This window comes from Silurus meridionalis, chromosome 1, assembly GCF_014805685.1.
Source record: "Silurus meridionalis isolate SWU-2019-XX chromosome 1, ASM1480568v1, whole genome shotgun sequence".
NCBI lineage: Eukaryota > Metazoa > Chordata > Actinopteri > Siluriformes > Siluridae > Silurus > Silurus meridionalis.
In genome coordinates, this window is record NC_060884.1 from 23,818,448 (window position 1) to 23,840,142 (window position 21,695).

The 21,695-nt window shown below is 37.3% G+C and overlaps 2 protein-coding genes across 7 annotated transcripts; one reads left to right on the plus strand and one right to left on the minus strand.

The window, feature by feature from the left end:
- Nucleotides 1-1,616: 1,616 nt before the first annotated feature.
- smx5 lies at nt 1,617-8,338 on the plus strand. 3 transcript variants are annotated; one of them, XM_046860348.1, is made up of 8 exons: nt 1,617-1,733; nt 4,439-4,506; nt 4,658-4,688; nt 4,800-4,859; nt 4,946-6,304; nt 7,626-7,716; nt 7,904-7,969; nt 8,166-8,338. In XM_046860348.1, exons 1-5 carry the CDS (start codon nt 1,731-1,733, stop codon nt 5,069-5,071), a joined length of 288 nt encoding a protein of 95 aa, XP_046716304.1. In that variant the 5' UTR covers nt 1,617-1,730; the 3' UTR covers nt 5,072-6,304; nt 7,626-7,716; nt 7,904-7,969; nt 8,166-8,338. The 3 variants fall into 3 exon arrangements, with proteins under 3 accessions (XP_046716304.1, XP_046716310.1, XP_046716318.1); XM_046860354.1 differs by lacking the exons at nt 1,617-1,733; nt 4,439-4,506; nt 4,658-4,688; nt 4,800-4,859; nt 4,946-6,304 and adding an exon at nt 6,355-6,377; XM_046860362.1 differs by lacking the exons at nt 1,617-1,733; nt 4,439-4,506; nt 4,658-4,688; nt 4,800-4,859; nt 4,946-6,304 and adding an exon at nt 7,410-7,433.
- A 3,763-nt stretch (nt 8,339-12,101) lies between these two features.
- Nucleotides 12,102-19,715, minus strand: bcl6aa (BCL6A transcription repressor a). Of its 4 annotated transcripts, none has more exons than XM_046848393.1 (9): nt 19,569-19,715; nt 15,780-15,951; nt 15,401-15,622; nt 14,277-15,221; nt 13,689-13,867; nt 13,299-13,466; nt 13,079-13,209; nt 12,569-12,706; nt 12,102-12,480 (listed from the first exon to the last, which is right to left on the minus strand). In XM_046848393.1, the coding sequence occupies exons 1-9, from the start codon at nt 19,597-19,599 to the stop codon at nt 12,340-12,342; spliced, it is 2,127 nt and encodes a 708-aa protein (XP_046704349.1). In that variant the 5' UTR covers nt 19,600-19,715; the 3' UTR covers nt 12,102-12,339. The 4 variants fall into 4 exon arrangements, with proteins under 4 accessions (XP_046704349.1, XP_046704341.1, XP_046704353.1 ...); XM_046848385.1 differs by having other exon boundaries at nt 13,689-13,870; XM_046848397.1 differs by lacking the exon at nt 19,569-19,715 and adding an exon at nt 16,723-19,526 and having other exon boundaries at nt 13,689-13,870.
- Nucleotides 19,716-21,695: the final 1,980 nt, after the last annotated feature.

Below are 21,695 nucleotides of genomic sequence, written 5' to 3' on the forward strand. Positions count from 1 at the left end.
ATTGGCGCTCGAGCTTGAACGCTAGCATATTTTGTTCCTTCCTGTTTCAGCAGGTCAAAAAGTGTCAGCAGTTTTAGGAACATATTGACTGTTTTGTACCGTTTTTTGTAAATCCTTCGATTAATAAGGTGTCCCTCTGGTGAAAGAAATTTCTAATAAAAATGACATTTCTAATAAAAATTTTAAAACTGAACTGAATGTTCTATGAGTTTATTGTGTTGACATAAGGATGTGTGTGTGTGCAAGTGTGTGTGTGTGTGTTTGTGTGTGTGTGTGTATGTGAGAGAGAGAGAGAAAGAGAGAGAGAGAGAGAGAGAGAGAGATATTATGTTTTCTCATTCTTAGAATTTCAATTTGGCAATAATGTAACTGAAAGGTTCATGAAATTGATTAGAATTTAATTGAAAATGTGAGGTTGGTTAAAAGATTATTTAGATTTGATAAGACTTATGCATAATTGGTCTAGTTATTGTCCACCTTAACCCTTAAATCCTGTAAAGCTGTTTTGAGACAATGTCCGTTTTGAAAAGCGCTATTGAAATTAACTTGACTTGACTATTTACAATAAATAGCAATATGTTAAATGGGTATGGGTCCATATGTACAGGGGGATTTATGTACAGAAGATGCATATATATATATATATATATATATATATATATATATATATATATATATATATATATATATATATATATATATATACTGTGCAAAGTTTGTGCAGAGGATAAGGCATGTCAAAAAGATAACATGCTCAAATAACAACTTATACATATGAACATATATTAGTGTTTTTATGATACAGTATATACAGAATAAATGTGGGTGGAATATACAGTACACTGAAAAACGTTAAGGATTGTGCAAATATGCAGTGGATAATGCAGTGCAATACAGACAGAAAGCCACAGTGTCGTCTTGTATTTCTTAACATTATATGATCAGCTGCTAAGTATAAACAAACATTAATTATGTGTGTCATTAACATAACAAAAATTAGTTTCCTTATTGTTTCAGCAGGTCAAAAGTGTCGGCAGTTGGATGAACATATCAATTGATCTGAAATAGTTTTTGTGAATCTCTCGATTAATAAGGCGTCTATAAACTAAACTGTGTGTTCTATATGGAAGATCTGTGTGTGTGTGTGTGTGTGTGTGTGTGTGAGAGAGAGAGAGAGAGAGAGAGAGAGAGACAGACAGACAGACAGACAGACATCTAAGACATTAGTTGTAAAATAATTATATTTGTTCATTCTTTTTGAGTCTACTTTTACTTTGACCGTGAAACCCCACACGTTCGGTTTTGCAGTTGTTTTGTAAATGCTGCCATCAAGTGCTGAGAGATGAAACACGTTCCTAACATGTTCGACCTTTATTTTGAATGCAGGGATTCATCATCGCGCATATAGCCATTTATAGCACATACAAACAATTAAATTCCTAAATCAATTGTATTACAATGTTTCCATTATACCAATAACAACTTAGAAACATGTGGATTGTAAGGCTGTATGGATGCACTGAGACGATAAAAGGGTTTGGTTTAAAAATCGTTTGAAATCGTAAGCGTTCAAATAGCACCGGTCTCCTAATGATGACGAATACAGTACGGACCAATGAAAAGAAAGAATAAATAAAAACCTCCTGAAGCTGTTGACCAATAGGAAGATAGTTTTATTGCTATTGCCCGTATTTGATGACGTAAGCGTGTGCATAAAACAGCGCGTGAAAATGGTGAGTTTATGTATGTTTATATTTATGTATTAATATCATAATTTTTTGGGCGTGTGGGTGAAGGGCACTGATATTTTGAGATTGATATCCTTGTAGGCATAATTATACGTTTCTGGAGTCCATTGAGTTCTTTCTTTCATTTATAATTCGGGAAAGTTATAGTAGCTAGCTAGCTGATTAGCTTACACTTAATGCACGCAGGACTTCGCACCGTGTTATAAATACAGTATATAGGGCAGAGCATTTTGCACATCTATCGATCTATCGACTTTGTGTGTGTATATATATATATATATATATATATATATATATATATATATATATATATAATATATAATATATGTTTGTGTATGTGTATATACACATACGTGTGTGTGTGTGTGTGTGTGTGTGTGTGTGTGTGTGTATATATATATATATATATATATATATATATATATATATATATAATAAAATAAAATAAAATATGCATGCTTGTAATATAGCAATGAATAAATCTACACTGGTACACAAGATTACAATCTTAATATAAATATAACTCTTGAATTCTACAAGGCAAACTTGGAAAGTGCTTATTTAAGTGTTTCAGGAAGAGGTAGGTCTTCAATCGTCGCTTGAAGATAGTCAGGGACTCTGCTGTACAGATGTCTAGGGGAAGTTCATTCCACCACCTCGGAACAGAGAAGAGCCTTGAAGGATACTTAGTATCATCATCATCATCATCATTATGGACTTCACATCCCGGTCACAAATTGTTTAATGTTCTAGGAAGCAGCAAGTTCAGGATCAGCATTTCCCATCTACCATCATCACCTCACTGAACTCTACACTACACCGTTAGGACACTGATAGCTCACTGATCTACTACTAATTTTACTGTCATTAACAGAGATCGAAAGTAATAAAGTACAAATACTTCATTACTGTATTTAAGTAGATTTTTCTGGCATCAGTACTTCACTATTTATTTTTCGGACAACTTTTTACTTTTACTCATTAAATTGTTTACACAAATATATGTACTTTCTACTTCTTACATTTTTAAACCACCAATATTTGGTCACATGATCAATATTTTTTTCTTCAGTGCACCAATTTCAGCCCATCAACATGTTTTTTGTCATTGTGCTGCTTCTTTAATCTACCACAGGTGTATCATTTCCTGGCTCTCTCTCTCACACAACAGAAGTAAGCTTGTTTACAAAGCCAACAATGAGCAGGGCAGAAGACAACAAGAAGTGTAGCTAACATGGATGAGGGAGTCAGTGATGTAAACATGACTGAGAACAAAGACATTCCTGATCATCATCTTTTCTCTGCTTGTGTTTATATGGTGGATGTATTGCCTGGATACATTCAGTACATAACAACATTTGAGAATCTTTTATATTAATATGATGTGAGGTCCAGTAACCAGCATGACACTAAAACAGGTAGTAGTAATGGCTACTTTTTACTTAAATGCATTGTCAGAGCCCAAACTTCTTTACTTTAACTTGAGTGAAAAAGTATAGTCAGTACTTCAACTTTTACCAGAATATTTTAAAACATGAGTATCTGCACTTCACCTCGAGTGAAGGATGTGTGTACTTTTGCCTCCTCTGGCTATTAATCATCATGTAGTTCTGCATTTCTGTTCTAAACTAAATAATTCTAAATAATCTCTGGATAATTCTAACTGTATATAATTGTAAACTCATATGATATCCTATATTATCTTCTACATATCTATACATTATCTGTAGATACACAGTTCTTGACTTTTGTACATCTATATTTATGTATATCTCTATTTATATCCCATATTTTTCTACATCTATTGTGCCTTACACAAATCTCACGCACAATCTTATTATATATATACATTTTTACACTGCTCAGAGCTGTTATTTTTTCTAAATATATTTACAGATAGATAGATAGATGGAACTGGGAAGTACTCTTAACTCTCTAGTGTTCTGAGCTTGAGAATCTTCTCACCATTTACAGTGATGTGTAGAAATCCAGGGGACAGACAAGACCGTAGTAGAGCTCACAGTCTGCTAGCATTAAGTAGTACCCACACCTTGCTACAGGCATGGTCCAAGCCAAACATGAAAGAATGTCCTACAACGATGCACAATTTTCTGCCTCAAAGCTCCAGGGACTCTGGTTCAATCCTAAACCCAATGTTACTGTATTTGCAGTAAGTGATATACACACTATGTCTCATGGGTTTCTTCTGGGTTTTGTATTTCTCTCCCACATTGTGAAGTGCAGGTTGACGGTTGGATTATCCATTCCAAAATTCTTTTTGTTGTGAATAAAGGTGTGTTTATTGTGCCTTTAGATTCCATCTTGGGTGTGTTCCAGTTTCAGATTCTGATTATGAGATAAATGGGGGAAATAGTATCCAGGTTTATATGGTTCTTATTTAAGTTATGCTAGTTTAGAGCCTAATTGCATGGTGACATAAAATGGGCTTTATCTAAAAGGCAGTTCTAAATATTACCTATAAAATGTTTAACCCGGAATTGCTGTTAATGTGGTAAGCTGTAATTTTCACTTGCGTGTAAAAACGAATCTCCACTCTGATAAAACCGGAAGATATTATTTTACTCTGGGAGGAGTGTACAAAATGTTAAGAGCCCCTGTTAAAGACCATTATATATTTTGTGTCTCTCTATCTGATCTTTATCTCTGTTCTTATTCTCATTGTTTAACAGCTTTTCTACTCGTTCTTCAAATCCTTGGTGGGTAAAGATGTGGTGGTGGAGTTAAAGAATGACTTGAGGTGGGTGTGGTGTCTTTTTTTTGTTTTTTGTATTTGTACATGCATTGAGAGACTTCACTAATAAACACTAAACAACAAGGTCCTTTTACATAGAGCCACTTGAAAAATCTACCACAGGATGTTTGCTAACTTTAGTCTGTCTGAATTGCAGTATATGTGGAACCCTGCACTCGGTAGATCAGGTATTTTTCTAGAGGTTATTTATATAATTATATATTTATATAATTTATTTATTTATATATGTAAGTTTCTGTATTGCATATATACACTGTAATGCTGTTTTCTTTTCACAGTATCTGAACATCAAACTCACAGATATTAGTGTCACTGACCCTGAAAAGTATCCTCACATGGTTAGTAAGAGTTCATATGTCTCCCAAAAAATCTCTTTATATTATGTTAATTCTACTTAATCTAATTCTGTCCTTGCTGTCTTTAGTTGTCTGTGAAAAACTGCTTCATCCGGGGGTCAGTGGTGAGGTACGTCCAGCTCCCGGCAGATGAGGTGGACACACAGCTGTTACAGGATGCAGCGCGTAAAGAAGCCATGCAACAGAAACAATGATTTTTTTTTTCCCTTCTTGGTGGAAAAAAAAAAAAAAAAAAATAAAATCGGACTACACTTTTCTTTTAAGCTCAGATTTTGTATTGTGTTGGTCTAAGGAATGTAGTGGACGATGTTTTTCTGTACACGTTCACTTGGCACATGGGGTTACCTGGGTTTTTTCCAGATTAAGTTGTAGTACTCAGCCTGTGAATGCAGAATTGACCTAGGTATAATGTTTCTATGTTTAAATGCATTTTATTACATTTAGTTTTTTTTTTTTTTTTTTTTTTATTCAATCAGGAAAACAAGAAGAGCCCCAAAATGTTTAGTCATAATCAGACACAGTAGTGTCCCACTTCTGTTTTGTTGAAATGAAAATAAAACCGATACCATGTTGAATAATTGTGGTAATTTCTGTCTAAACTATTTTGACATCTGTTTGCTCTGAATTTGTTTTTTTATATATCCGGCATAGCTCCCTTCATGTGCACTTTTTCTTTAAAAGCTTGTGGTATATTTAGAGGTCTTTCAGAGAAAAGGTTCCCTCTTGTCCAAGGAGTCTTAGATAGGCCACATTATAATTCTGGTATATTGGGAACATGTGAGATTCTTCCCACTTACTAATAACTAGCTGTTAGAGCATGGGTGGGCTCAGGTTTTCAGTCCAACCAATCAAGGGCCACGCCTGATGGTCATTGAAAATAAACATCATTAGATTGAAACAGGTAGAATTTGGTGTGGACTTGCTTGATTGGAATGAAAACCTGCATGCACACTGGCTCTTTGAGGAAAAACATTACAAGCATGAATTAATTGATGATTAATACATTAACAATTTAGTGTGTCTGATGCCATCTTAACACAAAACATGGTGCATTTGTGTGTCCTTTAAGGGTCTGTCCTGCTCCCAACATAGCTGGTGTGAATAATCAGCTAATTAACAAAGATTCCTAAGTTAAAGTGGTTGTGTTAAAGCAGGAAAAAATAAAAAGTATGCAAAACCACCAATCTATGGTTGTTTTGTCTAGTTCCAGTCCTGGAGCTTCCAGTGCACATTTCCCCTGATTTAACACACCAGACTCAATTAGTTAGATAATTCATTAATGAGCTTAGTATGACTTTGTGAAAGCAGAGAAACAATTTGACACCTGATAATTATTTTCTAATTATTTAAATGTTTTTGCGGGTAACCAAGTGGACCATTATAGGTGAATGCTAACAGGCTAATTTCCACCTGGTGAAACATATACAGTGAGTAACGTATAAGTATAAATAACACGTGATGTCATGTAACACATTGTGGTGTCTCTTTCGAAATGAATGTGTATGTATTAACATTTAGCACTGATTAAATGACATTCACAACTATACAGTTCACAAAAAGCCTTGTTTTTGAATGTTAGCTAGCATTGTTACTGGGGAAACTTTTAAAACCTTCTTCAGGAGTTCAGAGTTGCCCAGTCTGGGAACAAACATTTTAAATTTTTTCACTTCAGGTTTCACCAACATTATTATTATTATTATTATTATTATTATTATTATTATTATTATTATGCACAGAAAGTTTAGGTTTGGTAAAATTTCTTATAGACTATGTTCCCCACAGGCCACAGTTTAGCAGGTCTAGCTTTGTTTTTAATGAAAGGGGAGATACATGCTTTGTCTAATTTATGGTAATTCACCTACACCACACATCCTTTGCATTTTCAACAATGTGGTTGACCTCTACAAAGATATCAACGGTGTGTTTGTGTGACAAACATTATAAAGAATAGTGAACAGTGAAGCAGAAATCAAACAGTAATGAAGCAGGTCTGTGTATATATCTGACTATCTACATAGGATATATATATATATATATATATATATATATATATATATATATATATATATATATATATTATAGTGTGTATATGTATGTACAGTACAGACCAAAAGTTTGGACACACCTTCTCATTCAAAGAGTTTTCTTTATTTTCATGACTATGAAAATTGTAGATTCACATTGAAGGCATCAAAACTATGAATTAACACATGTGGAATTATATATGGAATTATATACATAACAAAAAAGTGTGAAACAACTGAAAAATGTCATTCTAGGTTCTTCAAAGTAGCCACCTTTTGCTTTGATTACTGCTTTGCACACTCTTGGCATTCTCTTGATGAGCTTCAAGAGGTAGTCACCTGAAATGGTCTTCTAACAGTCTTGAAGGAGTTCCCCGAGAGATGCTTAGCACTTGTTGGCCCTTTTGCCTTCACTCTGTGGTCCAGCTTACCCCTAAACCATCTCGATTGGGTTCAGGTCCGTTGACTGTGGAGGCCAGGTCATCTGGCGCAGCACCCCATCACTCTCCTTCTTGGTCAAATAGCCCTTGATGTGTGTATATATATATATATATATATATATATATATGTATGTGTGTGTGTGTGTGTGTGTGTGTGTGTGTGTGTGTGTGTGTATATTTAGATTTTTCTTACATTTTCCACATTTTACATACCTGAGGTATGGAAGTGCAAGAATTATTAGGTATAAGGTCAGACTAAAAAATACTATTATCTTTAATTGTAGGGAAGAGATCTTTTTGGACAAGAGTTTAATCATGGAGTGCATTATCCAAAATCCTCAGTATGTGTCAGAAACCAGTATGGACAACGACCAGGTGAGTGAGGTGGTTTGTGAAGATTATATATATATTTATATATATTCGGCATGTTCAGTATAATTTAATACTTGAAATCTTCAGTATGAAATACATTTATACTGAAGCTATTTGACATTTAAAATATTTTATTTGTTCCAATTAAACATTAATTTGAACTCTAATCTATATGTGTTTAATTTTTTAGAAGGAAGGATATTTCAGTGACAGCTCTATGCGTGACTACTCAGTGTGTGACCTATCAGATGAAGAGGTATGAATAATGACACCATCTTTTTAACGTCACCAGTCATATGCCTGTATGTTTTGCAATGCTTTAGCAAGGGTTTTTTTTTTTTTTTTAATAATATATATATGTTTATTCTGTGTGTGTGTGTGTGTGTGTGTGTGTGTGTGTGTGTGTGTGTGTGTGTATTCTTAATAATTCTTTTTTATTTTTTTATTTTAAGATTTCAACAAAGAAAGAGAAGCACTTGAGACTTGGCCCTGAAGACCTAAATGACACCATTCCTTATGACTAAATCATATCAATAATATGGGCGCACATATTGCACCCTAAATGTATAAATGTATTAGAAACATGCTTGGAATGTTTTAATTCAATTAAAAATTTTGTTCTATATTACGGCTTGGGCGTTATTTAAGATTACTATATTTACTGAGTATTGTTTTACTTTTGTTGATATTATTATGCTAAAGAACCTTTTTATTTTATTCATTTATTTATTTTTGTGTTTTTTTCCTCCAGTGAAGACTTTGGGCAAGAATAGTGGTGCCCTGAAGGGGGAAATATAAACCAGCACAGCTATTCTTACAGTAAGCTGAAAGGGATATGTTCCTTTTGCGGCATTGGACTTACAATATGCTACTGAGGGCCAAAAAGCCTCTTACTGAAAATGATCAATTCACCCACGATATAAAATGGTTCAATTCATTCTTTTATGATTGGGCAACTATGTCATGGGCCAGCATTTTCTCACACTTTCATTGCTTCCCTTCTATCGGTTATTTGAATCCATTATTCAATATGCAATTCTTTTTACTTTAAAGATTCGTTTTAATCGATTAATACAAATGAAAGATTTTTTTTTTTTTATCTGACATTTCATTTAGCAGCTGATCTTTATCCTCTAAAGTTGTACTTGAATGTAAAGTAAGATTAAAATAATGACACATCATGAGTGAATGTATTTCGGATGTAAAAAAATTTTATTATTTTACTTGCCCCCTTTAGATTTAAGAACATGTTGTAGCAGTCTTTTTTTTTCTTTTCTAATGATGCCCCTAACTATGAGGTTGTGGATTAATATTAATATGCATATTTTAACCAATATGGTGAAATCTTTCTGCAACTTAAGTGATTAAGAGCTCACAGGATCCTAATTGTTTTGAATTGCATGCAAATGTAAAGTCACTTAATTAAACCATTTAAAGTAAAAGAAATAAAATTATAAAATTTTGCAGGTGGCTGTGGCATAGAACTCTTCAGGACATGCTGTTATTGGAAAACAATTACACCACCTCACTGCTCATTTTCCTATAACAGTACTGTGTTAGTAAAAGGGAAACGAGAAATTAGTGGTGTAGTGTTTCTGTTATGGGTTTTCACTACCTCATTAATGTGCAGGTTTAGTTCCTTACTTTTTTTAGTGACTCTCTAACAACTCCACTATTGTTGCTGCCTGCGTATGGCTTTTCCATTGCGTGTACTTCTGTGACCATTCAGTCCTGCTTCCTCAAACTCCCATCCTGGAGGACCACACCTCTGACATGGTTCTACTCCGAGATGCAATCTAGTGTATTTGAGCTTATAGAATCATGAGGTATATGTAAAGGATTGCTATTTTTGTCCATACTCACATCCTAGATTATTTTTAATAAATAAAATAAGTAGATTATTTTTTGCTGTGTGAGGTAAATAGTAGCACAGAGATGATATTACTGATATTACTCATTTGTGGACAATGTGTGACAATGTTTTTTAGGGAAATGCAGTCCTCGACATCACTGGTGTGTTCCTGTTTCTCTAAACTCTAAAGCTTTTCTTTGTGATGATTCATATTCATTTAACAAATGTTAAACAGTACACTGGCTCAGGCTTGACTTTCCTAGTCAAAGGATTTATTTTTATATGCTATTTTTTTTTAATAAAACAATTGTAGTGATTTTATATATTTTGTATCTGTCATCTTGTTTTTAATTCTTTTTATATAAATGCACTGACTACAATATGCCGTGATCTGTAAAGCTCTGAATATTCTCATGTTAAAGAATCTATGTAAAGCTCACTTTTTTTTTTTGTTTTGATAGAAAGAATCCCCAAAACAGTCTTGTTTCTAAGCTTGTTTAATCTATTTCTTTGGTGAGGACACTCCTACCTTTCAAGATTAAAGGATTTGGGAAAGATGAATGATTGGGTGGATGACAATTAAGTGTACTGTACTGTTAATGTCTCAGGTTGCATATACTTGTGGTAGTGCTTCTGGTTTCTGTCCTACTCTAAGAGACTTTGTCTGACTGAGCTGTGTATACCTTGATTCTCCTTGCTGTAGACCCATGGCATGGAAATAGACCTAAACTCAATTTTTAAACTTGTTATTTGTAAATAGTTTTGCATCAGATTAACTGGCAATTCCTGCATGACATGTAAACCTCTTTTTGACAGTGAATGTATGTTTGGTATGTAAAATACACATATGGACAAATGTCCTGACACCCCCATCTTTTCCAGCAATACATGGCTCTTTAACAAAATATTACTACAAAGTTTAAGACAGTTGTATAAAATGTATTAGGATGTGGTAGCATTTAGATTTTCCTTTCACGTGAACCATGAGACCCAAACCTGTTCCAGCATGACAATGCCCCTATGTTTAAAGCTATTGTCATTGGGCTGAACTGGTATGGTAACTGCTCCACAGGACTCCTCACCTTACATCTAACTATACTAAACACCCTTGTCTGAATGAGCCCAAATCTCAACAACCATGCTCCAAAATGTGGTGGAACATCTTCCCAGAAAACTGTTTATTAGCATATGAGAATAAATATGGAATAGGATGTTCAAAAACAGATATGAGCAGGTGTCCAAACATTTGGCCATAGTGTATTTTAAGATGCTCTGTTACATCTTAAAACTGTCCTGGGTTTTAAAAAAAAAAAAAAAAAAAAATGAAATTCTACATTCTAAAAGCTTTCCTTTTTTTTCCTTTTCAGTTTTAGGTTATAAAGAAAATGTGAGCGTGTCATTTTTTTGTATAGATTTATGACCATTTTACCACCAGAGGTTACTTGTACATAAGAGTGCAAACCTACAAATTGTAAGGCATGTTATTCAATGTTACAGGAGCTATTCATGTAAGAATAGAGTTCAGACTACTGTTCTTTAATTTAGCGATCTTAAAAAATTAAAACGACATTGCTGCAGAGTTGTACATAGAAATTCAATACTTTTATTTTACATTCATACACATATACAGTTAGCTTAATGCATGTTTAGAAAAAGCCCGATCCCAAAGAGAGTCCTAAAGATGCACAGCTCAAGCAATAATGAAGTTGCTTTTTTTTACTCTTTGAAATTTTAACTGGTGAACAGCATGTAAAAAAACATACACATGAAATGGAAAACAAAACAAACAGGACAAGTGGTGTCCTTCAGTTGTACCTTAGCAGAGTAACAGAAAGCAATTCAGTCACCACTGAGAAAGGCACCTTGAATACACAGTGTGTATACATAGAGGGCAAAAAGCGCAGTAATAACTTTTACTGTAGCTTCTAGAACAATGACAAAAATGTAAACCTTCACTTGCTAACAGAAATAGTCACATTTCTATACAAACACAATTGAAGTGAAATAACTGTTGTACCATAACAGTATCGGCTTTTAATGCATATTTTAACATTTAATTAAAAGATTGGTTCTGCCAGCAGAGAGCAATCTCGGGAATAGAACTATGCATTATATCACTTTTACAGTTTCTTACTTTAAAGAATGTCGACCAGTAGCAACCCGCCTCATGCATTGTTTTACACGTTAGAGAGCAGCCATTATTCTTGTATACAACCGAACCCAATTATAGGCACAGCCAGGTTGAGATATTTTTTTTTGTAAAAGGAGGCCATTCTAGTGTAGTGTACCCTGCACACATAAAAATCTCTGGACACAAGTCTTTACACCGCCAGAAAATATACCGACCTTCAATTAAAATCCCAATACTTTTTCCGAAAAGTAACTTTGATATAAAATACTGTTCTCTCAAAAACTGGAATTTCAATTTTTTTATAATTTTTTTTTTTAATTTTTTGTATTTTTTTTTTTTTTTAAACACATTCCATCCTCCTTTTTTTTTCTCAACAAAATAAAGCTTTTTCAATAACCAAAAAGGTAAAAACACAACATTACTGTATATTTATATGCAAATATAAACAATAAAGTGACAAGAGACCTTATGTGGTTCTATGTTCACATATAGAGAAAACCCGTAGAATGGCATTAAATGCCTCTTTTTTTCTTTTTTTTCCTTCTTGTCTGATCAACACAGTGTGGCACTACATTTTCAGATGATTGTCCAAATAGGGCTCAGAGAATGCTGTGGTTCGGCCCTTGTGTGTTTGTGTGCATGTTCAGCAGGCCTTGGTCAAACCTGGCAAATCTGCTGTGGACACACGGTACTGGATCTTGGTGTTGGTTATGGCGCCGTGCTTCTGTCGCAGGTGGAGCCTGAGCTGGCTCTTATGGCGAAAGTGCAAGTTGCATTTCTCACACTGCAAAGCAAACAAAGCATTTCTTAACGGTTGAGTTCAACTAGTAGAAATATGATGCTTATGTGGCACTTCTCTCTGGTGAACTCACATGGTAAGGTTTTTCACCGGTGTGTATGCGCAGATGACTCTTGAGCGTCTGCAAGTGCCGGAATCGTGTGCCACAGATTTCGCAGGGATATGGCTTCTCTCCCGTGTGGATCAGGACGTGGGCACGCAGGTGGGCCACCTGGACACAACATAAAACGAGCACTGTAACACAACGTACACAATTGTAACACGTATTGAAAGTCTGATTGACATGTAGCGCCAATATAAAATCCATGTGCATTCTGTCCAGCACAATTATTAAGGTTTGTATTTATGTGCAGTTTTAAACTCATTGTTCAATTCATGGAATAATATAATCTTTGCCTGGTCCATTACTTAGCAACCAAAGCTTACGGTTAGACTTCCTGGCAGCAACATTTTTTTTCGATTATTATTGAGATTTATTGAACACTGACTTTTTTTTCCACATAAAGTTCAAATAAATTTATCACAAATAAAGATGTTAAATATAATCTAAATTAAATCTGGACATGGAAGTATTAGGAAGTACCTGAACGAATCGAGCCCCGCAGGTCTCACACTTGTATGGCTTTTCTCCAGAGTGGATGCGCGTGTGGGTTTTGAGGTTAGCTGGTCGATTGAACTGTGCGCCACAGATGTTGCATCGATACGGCTTCTCTCCTGTAAAGTGAACAGGACCGTTAGAGCGATGGGTCTTAACAGCAGGAGAAAGTCCATTGAAATGAATCCTTCATCCTTCCCTCCTTTACCTGTGTGTACCGTCTTGTGGCTGGCGAGATTTCCCTTGTAACGAAATGCTGCTTGGCAACGGTCACATTTGTATGGCTTGTCGCTGTGCACCTGAAGCATGTGGCGTTTTAAGACTTCCTCCTCTGCAAATTTGGAGTCGCATTCATTGCAAAAGTAGGTACCGTTTTCTGTAGACAAAAATACACAGATGAAGCAAATTAGATATTTTCTTCAAAGAGTGTGAAATGTTAGGGCTGTGTCAAGAGCAAAGGTTATAGGCTTCTAATATCCTAAATAATAGGACAATATTAAAAAAAAAAAAAAAAAAGTCATGTATATGTTTTGGCTGAACTGTTTCTCTGAACACTTTCAGTAAATATAAAAACCAAAAAAAAAAATGAACGCCTCACCACAGCTGGAGTCGGAATACTCCGAGTGCAGTTCGGCCATCTCCTCGTTAAGGTGGGAGCCGGGAGTGTTGGGACAAACGTCTGAGTGTTGTGGGGACTGTGAGCCACAGGATGTGCACTTTAAGTGGCTCATATAAAGAGAAGAGTGGCTGTCACCAGTCCTCTGTGAACCCTCCAGACTTCTGCCAAAGAAAGTTTTTTTTTTCATTTTTTGCTGCTTTTTTTACCCCACACACACAGCCACTTCTGACACTGTCATACTTTCAAACATTTAACTTTGACACATCCTGGCTAAGGAGGTAAACAGTCATTGGATGTGCTGAAGGAAAATTCATTCCGAGTTTGTAGAGACTGAGGATAAAAGTGCGTCTCCAAACACTGCGACAGTTTTACACCATTGTTGCATCATATATTGTCATACATATATACAGTAAATGTATTTATCCAATAAAGAAATTATAGAAAAAGTTGAAGGACTGTATGGGCTAAGCACACACTGCTTAAACTCTGTCTCCGATCGTTTAACTCTACATACCTGCTTAAGATCTTGCCACTGTGTGTAAAAAGGTTTAGTTTTAATGCACTCACCTGTTAATAATATTGTTGAGACGGCTGGCTTGAGGCACGCTGAAGTCCTCTCCGTGATCAGTGATCTTTGTGCTGGCAGCCTGCATGTCTGGTTGCTCAGATTCAGATGAGGGATGAAATGCCAGCCTCTGTGGTGAGCGCATCTCCGGTTCGTGAGCGCTGCTCTCTTCCTCCTTGGTACTCTGATTAAGCACGATGAATTTGTATTTCTTCCAGTTGCGAGCCTTGGGGTCTTGCATGCCCTGTGGAGTCTGAAGCTGAGATGCATGTGAGAGTGCGGCGTTCTTGCTGCTGCTCGATTCTGTGGGGGAATTGGGCTGGCAGTCAGATTTTAATGGACTCTGTGGGCTGCCAATCAGAGGCTTGCGCCCGCTGGTAGCCATACCAACAGAGTAGGGCTGCTGGTTCAGCCCGTCTTCAGCCAAAGGAACCTGCTCTTTGTTCATGTCTCTCTGATGATCCTGGGCCAGGCTAGTGAGGCCATGCTTTCTAGAACTCGTAACAATGGACTGAGCCAAGCCTTGCAGGTTCTCCCTTTTCATTTCATCGTTTCTCCCCAGCACTCGAGAAGAATAGGAGTCCGAGTGGCATGAGCTCAAGTGGCTGGTATTGGAGCCGCGCACAAAGTCTTCGCCTGGCGGGCAGTGTTTATGTTGGAGGATGGCACCGCCTTTGGCAAAGTCAGGGAAAGTGTTTTTGGTGTCTGACGGCTTACAGATGGAAAAAGGGAACGGCTGCATAGGGAACTGGCCATAAACATGATAGGAGCCGCTGGGAGTGTTCACTCCGTTAAATATGGCACCGTAAGACCTTCCGTCACGGAAAGAGCCTGGTCGTCCTGCCATGTTCTCCACAATCTCATGTGGCCTGTAACCATGGACATCTTGAGGTAAAATCAGAGGACTGACCAGAAAATCATCTCTGGGCAGTTTGGTGGAGGAGTCACTGTAAAGAAGCATACATTTACTAATATTAATCAAGTACAATTTGATTAAAAACTAACAGCAACGCCTAGAAGAGTAAAAACTGATTTCTATGACAAATATATTTTTTTCCGCCACTATATACATTACACGAATGTTGAACCCATGTTTAGACCCTGGCAAATCATTTGTAAGACGTACCTGGACTTAATGAATCTGTGGCAGGTGTCAACAACGTGATCCATCTGCAGGTAGATGGCTGTGTTCATGACTGACACAATGAGGCTTTCCTTCAGCGTGAGACGGGATGTGTACATGAAATCCAGGAGGACTGCAAAGCCTTCTGGGTCAACCTTCGGGTCCAGATTGATGACGTTCATGTTGCATTTTAGGGAGTCAGTAAATATTGAGTAAAAGAGCCCACTGTGAAAATAAGACATTTGCAAATTTAGAACATATTCTCCCTGTGGGTCCCTAGATAGAGAGATAATAATGATATATACATTTTTTTTTATTTTTTTTTAAAGACAATTTCAGTGCCTAACGATTAAAATGTTTAAAATGAATAACTTTAGTGTACCTGCAGGCCATGAGGACAGTCTTGTGAGCACGAAACTGCTGTCTGTTGACCAGAATGGTGACGTCTGTGAGAATGTCTCTGCTGCGCAGCCGGTTGAGGTTGAGCAGGACGTCGCTGGCATGGCGTGTGAACTGGATGCAGCTGTCTGCTGCACAAGACATTTTGTCAAGATCTGGAATGAAACATCAAGCCATGAGTTTTGGTGCCTCATTTCTGTACGTACATAAATTGGGAGCAGCCTGGCAAACTGACATTAACACGTGACAATAACAATGAAGGTAACATGTCACACTTGAATAAACACAAAGCACCACTGATAACCACTAATGGTTGGACAGAAATTAATGAAATTAACATTTTAACCTTTCATTGATAGATTTGGATGTAGACAGATTAGTGCAAGCCCAGTGAGAACTAAAAAATATGAACTTTTACTTCCCCATCTCACTGTTTAGGAGGAAATGGTCCAATTTCAAAGTCATCGCCTTTTCATATATAATCAAAATCAAATCAAAAGCATTTAGTTTTTACCTCTAATTCTTGATCAAAACACTTCCAAAAAAATCTTGCAGCTGCATAAAAACTAAAGAAATACTTCAATAGAATAAATCTTTGTTTTTTATTGATGTTTATGCCAAATTGTAGTTTTTATATATGGCCACTGGGTGGCGCCACAGACCGAATAAACGAAAATCAAAATGCAACAATATTTGATACGAAATCTTAATTTTTTTAGGATGTAAAAATGGGATTAAATGCAGAAAATATTTGCTCCAACCCGTGACAAACCGCTACAAAAAAAAAAAAGAAGAAAAGTTTACTGTCAGCAGTTTCAGTTCGATAAGTTACTTCAAGTTTCTTGGTCAGAAAACTCCGATTTATTGTTTAAGAACACATGTGGTAGTTAATTAGGATTGAACATCGACCAAATGTATATACAAACCAGAGTGTTTGAAACGGTGCCGTAAACCAGCGTTGCGTGTTTAAGACATTTTGTTTCCGCTTTAAGAGAAATTCCGCTTTAGTATCCTAGCAACGCTCAAACTCCGAGGGGACGCGCGTGCGCGAGAGACGAGAAAACGCACGCATAAAATCAAACAGGTATATTTTTAATGCAAGAGATCAAACATGCAGAATAGCATATTTCTAAACACACTACAAATAAATAATTCATCAAATATATTGACTATTTACCAGCTACCAAACACACAAGCAGAACTCAGTCCATGTCTTCCAACTAAATTGGGTTTAATTATTGTGATTGTCCTGATTGCTTCCTTGTTGTGTTTTCTTTTTGTCCAGAAAAAATGAATAGGAAAAAAAAAACCTGTTACTACAGTGGCAGTAATTCAAAAACTTATTCCACACAACATCTACCAGCTTAACTTGTATTTCAGACTATTCTGGATTTTCAGCAGTGTGAACGTGATGTTCTTTATCGGATTTGATTTTTTTTTTTTTTACTGCGATGAATCTTCGCTGTCATAAGAAATGCACATCCTCTCAGGCTGCATAAGCGTACTTTTGCGCATAGTGACATTCATTCAACTTTACTCTGTACTTTAAAGATTGTGTACACACACACACACACACACACACACACACACACACACACACACACACACACACACACACACACACACACACACACACAGTATTTATCCTTTCATACATCTAAATTTATTAGTGCGCCCCCAGCATGCACACTATGTAGTCCATGTAATCCCTTGGCTCAGTACAACTTCCTTTTTAATGCAAACAAAAGGAAAGTAATTTAGTAGATCGCCAAGACAGAACGCGACCACGCGTTACCATAGTAACCACAGGTAGCATTCTATCTTGACAGACCGTTTAAGAGGGGAGCAAATGCGGATTGGGACGTAACCCGAAAGGCAGGTTGATGTCATGGTGCTTTAGTTCCAACCCCAAAGAGCAGGGGGTCAACCCGGTGTGTCTCAAAGCAGCACGCGCACTTTCTGGTGTTTCTCTTCTCCTTCTGCTGTTCTGCGACCACGAGGTGTCACCAGGTCTTTAACACTGATCTGACAGCTCAGTAATCAACTCCATGCAATTAACTCGCAGGTTCCCAGCCCAGGTTCTGTCCATGTCGATGTTCTTCTCTTCCTGCTCAAACACACCCCTTTTTCACCTGTTAATTAGGTGAAGATTGTGTGTTCAGGGAAAACATTAATAGATGCAAACTCTGGGCTGGGAACCTGTGAATTAACTCATTATGGGTTAAAACAACAGCAACAATTATAATTGTAATAATAATAAATCAGAAACAGCACCAGTCATTTTTCTAACATTTAACGGTTGCGCAAGACTCTGCACCTCGATTCATCCATGCAAGCAAATGTTTGCACGGTAATTTTGTTAGGAAACTGACGCACGCGCGCGCACTGATCGCGTGCAGAAGAGGAGTTTTTCTACTCGACTCTGAACTACACAAGTCGCGGATTTTTGGCTAGTTCTGCTCCAGAAATAGCGAGCACGAGCGGCGCCTTCGGAAAACACTGATTTATGACCCTCGTGCTAAATGCCAAAGTCTAGCGCGCGACCTGCTTTTACAAACGACTCGGTCTTACGTTAATAACGACGCAGCCCCAAACGCACAAAATATCTACGTCGGGCCATAAGGACAACAAAAAAAACAAAACACACACACACACTCTCACAGTGAAATAAGCACATGTCCGTGTAAGCGGCGAAACGCGCGCGCGCTCCAAAGTGGGCATAAGAGCGCGCACGAGAACAGGGGGTCAGGTCCAGCGCGCGCGCGGCAGAAGGGCAGCGCGCCGAGCCGCTGTTGGATTCGGACCAAGTGAACTTGCAAAGTTTGTGAAAACACCGCGAGCTGTTGTGTCAAAAAAGGTACCGGTGGTTACACAACCAGTTATCCTCTCTGACGGCTTTTTTTTTTTTCATGCAACAGGTTGAACTAGAGGTTTTTTTTTTTTTTTGACTTTTACACACACACAAAGGCGTATTTACGGCGCGTGAGCTGGAAAGTGGAGTAAAAAATAAAAAGCTGAACATGGTGGCGGTGAAGGCTGAACGGCGCTGTTTAGCTGGGAGAGTTTCGAGCTAGCGACCAAATTAGTACGCGCTTCAGACAACACTGACAGCTCCGCCGTGAGGCATTATTTAACACAAAACAGACGCACAGAAAAGTGTTTGGAAACAAACAACAAAACACACCACATGCAGAGTTACTGTAAAACAGAACGAGAAGGAAAATACATGTAAAAAAAAAAAGCCTTCAAACAGACATTCCACCCCCATTCAAACAGTTCATAAAGCAGAACAGAGCAGTGCGACACTCCGTCCCCACTGCACATTTCAGTGATTTGAAAGTTCACAATGTAGTTAGTGAATCCTTCTGGCCGAATACGCAACGCGTCAACATTTTCTCCCTGTTCAAACACACTCACTCACGCGCGAGCGCGCGCGCCCGCACACACACGAACTCGCGGCGCAGCCCACGACACAGAGCGCGAGCTCAAGCCGTTACAGTGTCTCGTGCTGCCCGCTCGGATCGGCCAAGGGCAAATAGCACCGCGGCGCCCCTGTCACCAACCACTCACACTACCCCGCACTTCAACTAGTTCAGAACAGCTTCGCAATGAAACACACACAATCACAATCATAATAAATCATAAAAAACTATCCTACGAAAAATTTTTGATTAAATAAAACACCGGCGCGGATCAACAGCACCACAGAACAAGCGGCACATTATTGAGAAAGAAAAAAAAGAATTATAAAAAAAAAAAAAAAATTCATCACCTGGTAGTGCTTTCCTAGAAACTTCTTGCATCACCACTTCTAAGAACCCCTGTTCTAAGAATCAGCCGAGCTCAATTCTCGGAATTTGAGCTTGTGGACGTACCATTTTTACAGGGCGGGGGTGTGCGTGATTTTTACACCGCCTTCTAATTCGTGAATACTGACACGACGTTTTAACTCATTCCACAATATGTAGCGATTTAAGTCTTTCGACGTCTTAATTGTGCTGTCAACGTATCAAAAATTGGAAAAAATCCCACTAATTTGGTAGGAAGACGCGCCGAGTACTTCGCTTTGCTACCTCTGAGTTGGACTCTTCCGAACACAGACGGTCACGTGACCCCGGGTACGAAGAAAAAAAGACTAAAACGCCTGGCGACGTAAGCCGAGGAGGCGACGTCTAAAGCCGCATACTATCGTACTAAGTAGTATGTGAAAGGCTGCAGGGCCACGCGGTGTAGTACGGTGGCGTAGCCCGCGTGTTTAAGCCCAGCCTCAAAATTCTCAGAACTAATTTGCTATGCTGAGTCCATTCGCCTGGCGTGATAAAACCCTCAACAGCAAATTCACTATACCGAGTTATACACGGGAGTTCCTTTTCACACGGACCAGTCGTGGTTTTTTTTTGTTTTGTTTTTTTATTTCTCCAATCAGTCGCTTTGCTCATATTTATTTTTTTTCATCCAGAAATACTTTCCACTTTGTTCATCTCCGGTGCGGACTGCAGCTTAAAAAACAAAGAGCAGGGCTTCATTTGTGTTTTTCATTTCGGCAGGATTAGCCTTAAAGGCGGTGTATCTCTTTTTTCCCTCCCCATATTTTGGATTTCCGAAAATACGTGTTCCGTGTGGTGTCTCGCGCCTGCTTTTGTGCTTGTCGTGCTTTATGTGTAAGAAACGTGCATGGCATTGCTGTAAGTAATCAGTTCCTATGCTGGTGTACACGTGAAATGTGTGTTTTAATACGATTTAGTGTGTCGACCAACCTGTATACTTTTACTCCTGTGTTTTAATTATAGTGTTCACTGGATACACAAAGTACAGTGCAATGCTTATGTCAATATTAACACTGGGAATTAATGCGACACTGATTTGTGTTGTGTAATATCTTCTGATAGAACAATGCTTTTTTTTTTTTTTTATCAAGCAATTACTTTTAGATGTTTGTTAAACTCTTTAATGTCTGCACCTTTTTAAAAAAAAATAGTAACAATGAAAAGCAATACAAGTAAATATTACTTATAGTGTATAGCAAAAATATATAAGTGCAAATTACATGTCAAATACGTACAAGTATGTAGTATACAGTACACACATACAGTACACCTCACATTCTCAATGGAATTGGAGATAGGAAAAGTGCAGACTAACACCAGAGTTCTGAGGAACGTGGTAGACGTGTTGTAAAAGAGCCCAAGACTCAGGCGTGATCCAAAGCTTTTTTGCTGTTCGCTCCAGATTTAGTTTTCAAGACCCTGCTCAGAGTAATGCAGCAGTATCTGGAGAAGCCCATAGAGTGCTGTGTACAGGATGTAAGGAAGAGCAGACGTCTAGACGTAAAGGAAAACTTTGGAAAAATTGACCTTTTTCTTGGAGTGGTTGAAAATATATCATCTGAGAATTCAGACTAACTGATTCCAGTTGTTTGCACTTAGTGACGGAGGAGATGATTTGGTGGTCGAGTGGACATTATGGAGAAAGAGAGGTGGACAGGTGGACACAGTGCTGTGTTGGGGGGAAAAAAAGTGTCCAGACTAAACACGCTGTCCTGTGGGTTAAAGGGCAACCACGTTTTTAATCTGTCACACTGTTAAAGTAGTTGCAGTACAGGCCGAGTCGATTTTTTCACATAGAACGCAAGAAAATAATCATAAAAAAAGAGTCAAATAAATCAATTAAAAGTAGAAATAAATAACTTTTATTTTTACTATTATTATCATGATTATTAGTTGTATTTTTTGTATTATTGCGTAATAATAATTGTTTAATGTCATTAATGCTTTATCAAAGTTAGAAAATCCGTAGATGTTTAGAAGGTTGAAGATTTCAAAACGTAATTGTGATTCGGTATTGTTTTTTTTTTTAGAAAACAAAATTGCACCTTTTGTTATTGTCAGCCACATTCTTC

Excerpts from the sequence above, each read along its gene's own strand:
- bcl6aa (XM_046848385.1), bottom strand. The coding sequence starts at position 19,599 with ATGCAAGAAGTTTCTAGGAAAGCACTACCAG. Across the intron at positions 13,871-14,276 it reads CTCAACAATATTATTAACAG|AAGTCTGGAGGGTTCACAGA; the intron begins GTGAGTGCATTA and ends TTTCTTTGGCAG. Across the intron at positions 12,481-12,568 it reads CCGGTGAAAAACCTTACCAT|TGTGAGAAATGCAACTTGCA; the intron begins GTGAGTTCACCA and ends TTTGCTTTGCAG.
- smx5 (XM_046860348.1), top strand. Across the intron at positions 4,507-4,657 it reads GAGTTAAAGAATGACTTGAG|TATATGTGGAACCCTGCACT; the intron begins GTGGGTGTGGTG and ends TCTGAATTGCAG. Across the intron at positions 4,860-4,945 it reads CTGAAAAGTATCCTCACATG|TTGTCTGTGAAAAACTGCTT; the intron begins GTTAGTAAGAGT and ends TGCTGTCTTTAG.